Source organism: Zonotrichia albicollis, chromosome 7, assembly GCF_047830755.1.
Source record: "Zonotrichia albicollis isolate bZonAlb1 chromosome 7, bZonAlb1.hap1, whole genome shotgun sequence".
NCBI lineage: Eukaryota > Metazoa > Chordata > Aves > Passeriformes > Passerellidae > Zonotrichia > Zonotrichia albicollis.
The window spans coordinates 36752764-36761578 of record NC_133825.1 but is presented as its reverse complement, the minus strand read 5'-3'; the positions used below and the strand labels follow the sequence as shown (position 1 = coordinate 36761578).

Genomic DNA, 8815 nt, shown 5'->3' with positions numbered 1-8815 from the left:
GTCCCCTGTGGCTGTGGGGGATGTGCAGGCAGGAGGGGTCGGGCAGGACGGCAGGCAGGAATGTGCTGGCAGCAGCCCTGTTTACTTCCGCGGAGCAGCTGCAGCCCTGAACAGCGGGGCCCTTGTCAGAGCATGGGCAGGGCCGTGTTCCCGGCCCCACATGGGGCTCTGATGTGGCCGTGCTGCCAGCCATGGCAGGCTGGGGGCTTCCTGCCCTGCCCCTGGGTGGAGGCTGGCACCTGGGACCTGCCTTTGGCTCTGCTCTGCATCATGTCTCAGCACCTGAAAAACTGCTCTGTGTGCCCCAGCACTCCCACCCTGTAGCTCTGCAGACTCTGAGGTTTTGGGGCCTTTCACGGGACGTGAGGATGGGGATGATGCTCCTCTACCACCACTACCAGCAGTTTGCATGCTTTCGGTCGCTGAAGTGCTCATGTGGCTGCCCTGTGTCCCCTGGCTGTCCCCCAGCTTGGCAGCAGCGGGGCTGGTCATGACCCCGTGGTGGTGGCTGCCTGCCCCTGCGCCATCCGGCAGCGCTGCCAGCTGGGAGCCATCTCGGCTGCCGTTCCCGGATGCTCGTGGCTTGGCCGGTGGAAATTCCAGGGAGCAGAGCTGCTCTCATGTGGAAAACATCTTCCCGGCCATGCGGCATCCCTCAAAGCCCCAGCCTGGCCGGGTGAGCCTCCACCAGCACGTGCCTTGCCACGGTCTCTGGCCTCGGGCCCCTCCAGTGCATCCCCGTGCTCCCAGCAGCAGCTCCACGTGCAGGAACCATCACGTGGGGGTGCAGCCTGACTTGTCCTGGGCCGAGGTGGGTGCTGGCAGCCCCCCACCCTGGGCTGGTGCCTGCCAGCGAGGCAGGAATGGACACAGGTGTGTAAGGAGAGGGGCGGCACTGCCCCGTGGCTGGCGAGCTGGAGAACAGACAGTACAGAGTGTGTTGGTGACATTCCCTTTTATTTCCTGTTGTAAGAAAAAAGATAGAAACCACGGGAGGTAAGAAACAGAGAGCAAGGGCACAGTGTTCCCTGTGTCCCCACACTGTGTCTTTGAGGGACAGAGTGGCCCTACCACAGCTCCCATGTGTGGGAAGCTGCCAGGACAGCCTGGGAAAGCCCAGCATGTCAGCTGCATACACTGTGGCTGCTGGGCAGGCTGCCAGCCCATGCTGCCACAGAGCTGGCTGGGTCTTTGCATGCACAGGGTTAGCCAGTTCAGGGCCATGGGGACCACTGATGGCAAGCCAGAGCTGCTTGATGCCAGCCACGTGCAGACAGCCGGGGAGTTGGTGGCTCTGGGTGGCACAGAGGGAGCACTGCCTAGCTGGGGACACTTTGCCTAGACCAAGTTATTCCCAGCTGGGGACTGGCTTCATGATCCTAATAGGAAAGAGTGCAGGGGAAGGAGGAGGTGATGGTGGGATTGATAAAGCAGTAGCCCCTCTTCCACAGCACAGTACCCTGCTCCCAACTCACAGAACCTTTATTGAAGACAGGACTGGTGCATGGGTGGCTGGGGACTGTCCTGAGTCTTCTGGAGCATGGGGGGCTGGGCAGGCTGAGGTAGTTGTCCTGGGGGCCCTGGGGCTGTGGAGCTGAGGTCTGCTGCAGTACTGGGGCCACTCTTTCCAATCCTGCTGGCAGCATGGGCACCCCCAGGCACTCCCTGCCAGCCCTGGCGCTCATCTCCCTCCTCTGCAGCAGCATCAATAAATACACAAGTCTGCAAGTCCCTGAGCTCAGTCGGGTGCTGCCAGGGCACAGGGGCCGGGGTGCAGGAGTCGGACTCTCCCGTGGGACCACGCCAGTGGCAGGGGTTCACACGAGGTTGTTGGCCAGGCGCTCCCGTCTCTCCATGTCGCTCACCACGTCGGCACCGTAGGCATCACCTGGGGAGAGTCATGTTGTGGGGTAGGTGTGCGTGTGGGGGCACAAGGAACCTGTGGCACCCCCAGCCTCATCACTTCCCTCACCCTGCCTGCCATAGCCCCCATGCTCCCGTCCCTCCTTACTTGTGTGGCAGCCATGCATCCAGACACGCTGCCCATCATACTTGCACTGGCACCTCATCACGTTGTTGGAGAAGTCTGACTCAGCCACCTCATGCTTGGGGTTCACAACCACCTGGGGAGGGCAAGGGGCAGGGCTGGGAGCACCTCTGCTGTGCCCTGGCCAGGCAGGGCTGTGGCATGCACAGCAGGGTACAGAGCAGCAGCACCCTGATGTGCAGGGTGAGGGATGCTGTTATGGTCATGGAGGGGACTCCCCAGCCCTGAGATCTGGTAGCTTGGTGTCCCCCACCCCTCCATCCCATACCTGGAAGGTGTAGCTGCCTGGTGGCACATCGGTGATGTCGATCCACTGGCAGTCGATGTCATGGCGGTAGGTGTCCCAGCACCCCACACTCACCCCCTGCTCACCAAAGTTGGCACAGGCGAAGCGTCGCTGAAGACCTGCAGCGAGGAGGGAGGTGAGGGAGGCACAGACAGAGCCCCTTTGGGGAGCAGAACTGGGCCTCTGTCAGCTCTGCAGCTGGCACCTACCTTCGGGGCAGTTGGTGTCTTCCAGGCAAAAGCTGGCCTTGTGTCCCTCGGCCACCTTGGAGCCATTGAGCGTCAGCAGGTCATAGTGGGTGAAGACCTCGATGCTGTGGAAGTGTCTGTGGGGACAGGGGCTCAGCACAGGACCAGTGCCCAGCCAGGGAGCACAGGGTTGTCCCAGGCAACCCTGGCAGAACTTCCGGCAGGGCAGCACCCAGGGACTCAGCAAATTACAGCCCTGAAGCCAAATAAAGCTGTAATGACAATGCTGGCTCAGACGCTGTCAATTACCCTGGGTGGGACGGGTGCCACCATGCCCTGCCTGGCCCAAGGACAGGGCAGCTCCCTGCCAGCCCCTGCCTATGGGACACTCACCGGTGGCACTGGTGCCAAGTCCAGGCATGACGCCCCATCCTCGGTCGGAAATCGGCTCTTCCCAGGTTGTGGATCTGGGAGGAGAAGCGCAGAAGGCGGCGGTGGCCGTAGGGCCACTGCATGTTGTCAGCAGAGCGGGAGAGGCAGCGTTCCTCATGGGCACAGTACAGCAGCCCCAGGGGTCTGTCCTCCAGGTAGGCTGTCTCCTGCACCAGCTGGGCGTTCATCACCAGGTCTGGGGCGTCTGGCACGGAGGGGATCAGCAGGGATGGAGAAGGTGGTCCCCACCCTGCACAGCACCCCCTACTCTCCTACAGGAGAAGGGGGGTGCCCCCTCCCAGCAGTACCCCCTGGGCTGCTGCTACTCACGGGCAGTGCAGGTGACCCCGGCTGAGAAGCGTCCCCCGCCACTGGGGCAGTGGACAGGACCGTGGCGCTGGCACTGCTGGAGGGCCAGCTCGGTGCCCGCACAGCGCACGCCGCTCATCACAACCTGGCTGGCACCGGGGCTGCCTGTCCAGTACCACGTCTCCTGCACAGAGGAGGAGCACAGTGCTTGGACCAGTCCTTGCAGCCCTTGCCAACTCCCACCTGCCACCCCTGTCTCCCCTCCTGCCCTAACACTGCCACCACCGTTCCCACTGTCCCATCCCAGAGCCCCTGGCCACACCATGCCCCGCTATCCATCCTGCAGGACCCCTGCAGTTCTGGCCCCAGGCTGGTACCCCACTCACCTGGAGGGCATGGCTGGCAAAGCCCAGCCCCAGCTGCCTGCAGACCACCATGGCCTCGTTCAGGCCCCACTGTGCCCCACACACTGCACCCCACTGCAGCTGCCCCTGCACCGGCACCAGCACCTCCACCACGCCTTCCTCGGGGTTGCGGCCCCCGGCCAGCCGCACCTGTTGGCAGAGAGGGGCAGAACTGGAATGTGGCACAGATCCCAGCTCTCCCACTCCACACTGCAATGGGACCAGCAGCCCTGCACATCCAGCTGAACATCTCCCCCATCTTCTTCCTCCTTTCATCCCTAAAGACCAATTTGCCACTAGATCACCCTGCAGAGCCCCATCAGGACACTGCTCTGTGTCCCCCCACCCCCTGGATCACCCCAGGGCTGCTCTGAGCAGCCACACTGGGCATAGAGCTTGGGGAGCAGGGACTGTGCAATCGGGCTGGGGTGAAACAGGCCCTGGGAAGGAGGCAGGGACTCACCTGGCTCTTGAAGTCCATGAAGGGCATGTGGCAGCGGACGGCAGCGTCGGCCTCGTGCCGGCACCCATTCTGCTCAGCGTCCTGGAAGCGACACTCGCCCAGGGAGCGCTCTTGGCCAGTGCACTGCACATTGCTCATATGGATGGGCCCCAGACCTAAAGCACAGGAAGGGTCAGTGCTCCCTGCTCCATGAGCATCCTGGAGCAGCACCCTCATCCTCCTTCCCCTGGTCTGGGCATTCTTTACAGGAATGGGGCTGCCCATGGCAGGAGCAGACAGGGTAGCCTCATCCTAGGACAGGCTGGAGCTGCGTGAGCATCCCAGGATTCTCCAGCAGGACACCTCAAACCAGTTGATTTCCCCATCATACCCCTCAAAGCCCAGAGGTTTCCCAAGCCCATGCTGTAACACCTGCCTCACCTTGTCCCATCCGGGCTCCCACCAGGGCCTGCTTTGCCGTCCCATAGCCCAGCTGCCGGCACACCACACTGGCTGCAGCCAGGTCCCACTGCTTGTCACACACGGTGCCCCACTGCCCGTGGCGCAGCACCTCCACCCGGCCCTCGCCAGCGTGGGTGCCCGCTCGCAGCCGCACCGGGAGCACCTGGGCACGGAGAGCAGCCAGTCAGCAACCCCAGGGCACAGCCAGCCTCCCCTCAAGTGCAAACGAGGTGGCTGAATGCTGCTCAGCCCTGGGACTCTGAGGGTGTGGAACTCTGCAAGGGCTCACCTTTCCTGGGGCGGTCTTGTTCTTGCCCTTGCCCTTGCCCGTGCCCTTCTGGAAGGCAGGGCCAGGGAGGCAGCTGACGATGGCGTGCATGCCGTGGGGGCAGGCGTGCTGGCGGGGGGCTGGTGGGGCCATCTGCACAGGGCAGCGGGCCAGGTGGGGCTCTGAGCCCTGACACCGCACCCTGTGCACCCAGAAGCTGTTCTTCTGGCTGAGGGTCTTCAGGCTGCCAAGGGAAAGGAGCAGGGCCAGGGTCAGCTCAGGTGCCAGAGACACTCTCCCGCCCAGTGTCATGCTGGGCGCCCATTCAAGGTGCCCTGCCCACCATGCACAGTGCTGAGCCCTACCTGGAGTTGGGGTCCTTCAGCTTCTTGTTCCAGAGCTTTCTGTGGGTATACAGAGCCAGGAGATGAGGGAGCATGCTGACACTGCCCAACTCTGAACCCCCTGCCCCAATATTTCTGCCCTCCCTGGCAGGAGATGGAGACCCCAGGGTACGTCATATTCTCTCCCCACTGGCAATTACTGTGCCAAGCCCGTCTGTACCATGAGTCCCAGCAGGACTGTGCGACTCCTGGCACCCGTAGGGGCTCATTATAGGCTGTATTTATAGTTCCAGGCTGAGACGGGGTGGGAGGGACCAAGGGACACTTGTCTTTCCTCTCCTTTGTCCCACACTTTTCTAACCATGATGGTGACCATTCCCAAAGACTTCTGGATGCTGCTGAGCCCAGCTCTGACCCTTGTGAAAGGCCCAAGAAGGGGATCCAGGCTGCCATAACAGCACCTCGCACACCTACCCATGAGTGCAGCCCTTCTCTGACCACTCCTCTATCTCTTGTCCCCAGTGTGCCCAGCCTGCCCCCCCGTGCCCAGGAGCAGCGTGTGTCTCCCTCATCCCTACCGGTAGAAGCTGGTGTTGACGTGCTTCTCGCGGGGGAAGCCCAGCATCCCGCACACCACACGGCTGTTGTTCCTGGTCCAGTTGGCATCACACACCTGCCTCCAGCGCCCGTTGTGCTTCACCTCCACAGCACCCTCCATCACTGGCATGCTCAGCTTGGCCCGTGCCAGGATGGGCTTGAGCCGCACCTCCTCTAGGGTTACTCCCAGCACCTGCCACAGTGGGCATGGCATGGGCCCGGGGCTCCAGCATCGAGGGCAGAGTGTTCAGGAAAGGGCAGGGCAAGGGTTGGTGGGACCTGCTCCAGTTGCCTGGGTGTACCCTGCTGGCCAAAGGCACATGCCACGGGCCCCCACTCACCTCTCCCAGGTGACCAGCAGCAGTAGCCTGTGGGGAGTTGCCAGGCAGGCGCTGTCCTGAGCACACCACGCCAGCATCCTCGCCATGGTGGCAGTCACTGATGCCCCAGCCATTGTGGGCACACTCTGCCAGGGAGCCTTCGCTGCCCCCACATCGCACGTTGTCCAGCCAGATGGGGCCTGGGGACACAGCATCACAGCCCCATGCAGTGTGTCCCGCCAGCTCTCTGCACCCACGGCCCTGTGGGGAGGTTCCCACAGCCAGCAGGAAGCACACTGCCCTCGTCGGGACCCCCTGCCCCCATTCCCCACCTGCCCCGTACCTTCCCCTTGGCCGTAGGTGGCACTGTGGGTCCAGGTGATGGCTGCGGTGTAACCCAGCTGCCGGCAGGCCACCGTGGCCGCATGGAAGTCGAAGCCATCGTCGCACACGGTGCCCCAGCGGCCCTGGTACAGCACCTCCAGCCGGCCCTCTCCAGCTGGGCCCCGGGGTCCCCCCAGCCGCAGCTGCACCGGGGCCGGCTCCTGCCTGCTGGGGGCCACCCAGCACAGCACCAGCACCAGCAGGACGTGACTTAAGCCACTTGGCATCACCATCATCGCTCTGTGAGTGGGATGCCTGGGGACAGACCAGCAGTGAGTCCTTGGGGACCATGGCAGAGAGGGGATGCAGCTGCAGCCCCCCTGTACCCCAGGAGCTGGGCAATGTGAAGGGATATCATGCCTTCTTGCACGGTGGTGACATCACTGTCCCTGTGCTCTGGAGGATGCATGGGCTGGTCCCTGCCACACTCACAGCATACCCCAGCCCTACCCCCTTCACCAGGTCAGCCAGCTCTGACACAGCCCTCTCGGGCAATGACAGCCACGGGCAGCCCCACAAACACTGCCCTGTGCTCTTGCTTCCTGTCTGCCCCATGTTTTGGGACATGGGTAAGGGCCCCACAGTGCTCCCTTTCATCCTCCACCTGGATTCTCTACTGAACATCAGGATTCCTCCCTGTCTTGCACACAGCCCGGTCCCCGTTGCCTCACCTCTTCCCCTGCATCCTCATTCAGAGCACTGGTGGGATTGCTGACCCCCCTCCAGGTACCCAGACCTCCCCTCCCGGGGCCACCTCTGGCACTCACCCTGGCAAGGGATGGTGGTGCCGGAGCGGCAGCGGTGCGGGGCAGGCGGTGGCGAGGGACACGGTGGTGGCGAGGGACACGGCGGTGGCGCTGGCAGCAGTGGATCCCGCAGCTCCTGCCTCCCGCTGGGCACCGCCTGCAGCCGCTTTTATGGTGCGGCGGGGTGGGCCGACCCGAGGGGGCCCCCCGCCCCCCCGCCCTGCTCTGGAGCCCAGCCCTGCTCCCTGCCCACCCCCGGCCCTACTCTGCCTCACCGCGCACGGGGGCAAACCCGTTCCTGTCCCAAAGCCCGTCCTGTCCCCAGCCGGGAGGATCTGAGCTGTCCCGGGCAGTCCCTGCCCGCCGTGAGGCTGCACCTCCCCCGAGTCCGCATTCGCTCGGTCAGGGATGCTCCCCTCGCGGGGCTGAACCGCAGCCACGCACAGCACGGACTTTCCTGGGATGACGAGCGGCTGTGCCGGGGACATTCCCTGCAGCTTCCCACCAACGCACTGGTTCGAGTGGGTGCACGGGCACAGGAGGTGCTGCAGTGGGGCCGGGACTTGGGGACACAGGGACCACGGCAGGGTACGGGATGGTACCGAGAGCCGGAGCACAGCTCTCCCAGGGCCTGGGGCATCACCTGTGCCATCCATAAAGCAGGCTGGCTGTGAGGGTCCTGAGGCTCAGCCCCGCTCCGTGGTCCGTGGGGACCGGTGATGCCCCCCCCCCCCCCGCCCGACTTGCCCCGGGAGCAACCTCCGGCTTGGGGTGCCGCCAGTCCCCGGGGCACCCCGCTGCCCACACGCCCGCCGTGGGATGGGGATAAACAGGAAACCCAGTGCCCCGGCCGTGCCCAGGGACCGGCCAGGAATGTGCCGGTGGCCACCGGACTGTTTGTTTGGAGTCAAAGCAGCCGGATCCTGCCGGGAGGAGCCAGGATCAACACGGCCGGGAATAGCCCGTGAGGTCATCGCCACGTCTCGCAAGGAGCCCCAGCACCTCTGGGTGTGCAGGGATGCACGACTCTGGGTCCCCCTCGCAGAGCACTCTCATCCCAGCCCTGTGCCTCGGCCGGGATCGGGGCAATGTCCTGAAGCCTCTGCTGCGATGTGAATCGCTGGCCAGCCCCAGAATGGAGGCCACGGAAAGCCCTGGGGAAGGGCAGGGTTGGGGCCAGCAGTGGAGCCCGTGACTCATTCGTCTCGACGTTTTGGAGATCAATTGCTTAAGTGTGAAGCCAGGAGCCTCCCCCGAGCTCCTCCCCCGGCAGATGCTGGCAGGGGTGCGGGCAGGCGGGCGCTGGGTCCCGCTCCCAGCTCTGCCTCTGCTCCGGGGACAGCAAGAACAGAGAGCTGCGGGGGCTGGCGGGCTCTGCCCCTCCGGCTCCTGCCAGCTCTTCCCGCAGCGCTACCTGCACTGTGTCCTGCCGCTCGTGTGACCGCACCGGGCTGGAGGTGTCCCCTTGGCCCTGAGGTGTCAGCCAATGCCCCTCGTCTCCCTGGGGGCTCACAGGGTGTCAGCACCTGCAATCCCGGGCAGCCAGCAGCGGCAGCAGCTAAAAATACACGGCCGGCAGCAGGGCA

At 64.3% G+C, this 8815-nt stretch overlaps 1 protein-coding gene across 1 annotated transcript; it reads right to left on the bottom strand.

The window, feature by feature from the left end:
* Positions 1–945: 945 nt before the first annotated feature.
* Positions 946–7412, bottom strand: LOXL4 (lysyl oxidase like 4). Its single transcript, XM_014275194.3, has 15 exons — positions 7251–7412; positions 6443–6738; positions 6121–6299; positions 5761–5972; positions 5204–5242; positions 4860–5082; positions 4550–4733; positions 4130–4284; positions 3649–3816; positions 3284–3446; positions 2915–3158; positions 2543–2658; positions 2316–2452; positions 2012–2123; positions 946–1888 (listed from the first exon to the last, which is right to left on the bottom strand). Exons 2-15 carry the CDS (start codon positions 6717–6719, stop codon positions 1818–1820), a joined length of 2280 nt encoding a protein of 759 aa, XP_014130669.3. The 5' UTR covers positions 6720–6738; positions 7251–7412; the 3' UTR covers positions 946–1817.
* Positions 7413–8815: the final 1403 nt, after the last annotated feature.

Bases quoted from the DNA above. Each gene is read 5' to 3' on its own strand.
- LOXL4 (XM_014275194.3), bottom strand. From the start codon at position 6,719: ATGATGGTGATGCCAAGTGGCTTAAGTCACGTCCTGCTGGTGCTGGTG. The intron at 2,659-2,914 runs GTGAGTGTCCCA...CTGTCCCCACAG, and splicing joins ACTTGGCACCAGTGCCACCG to ACACTTCCACAGCATCGAGG. The intron at 1,889-2,011 runs GTAAGGAGGGAC...GACTCTCCCCAG, and splicing joins GATGCATGGCTGCCACACAA to GTGATGCCTACGGTGCCGAC.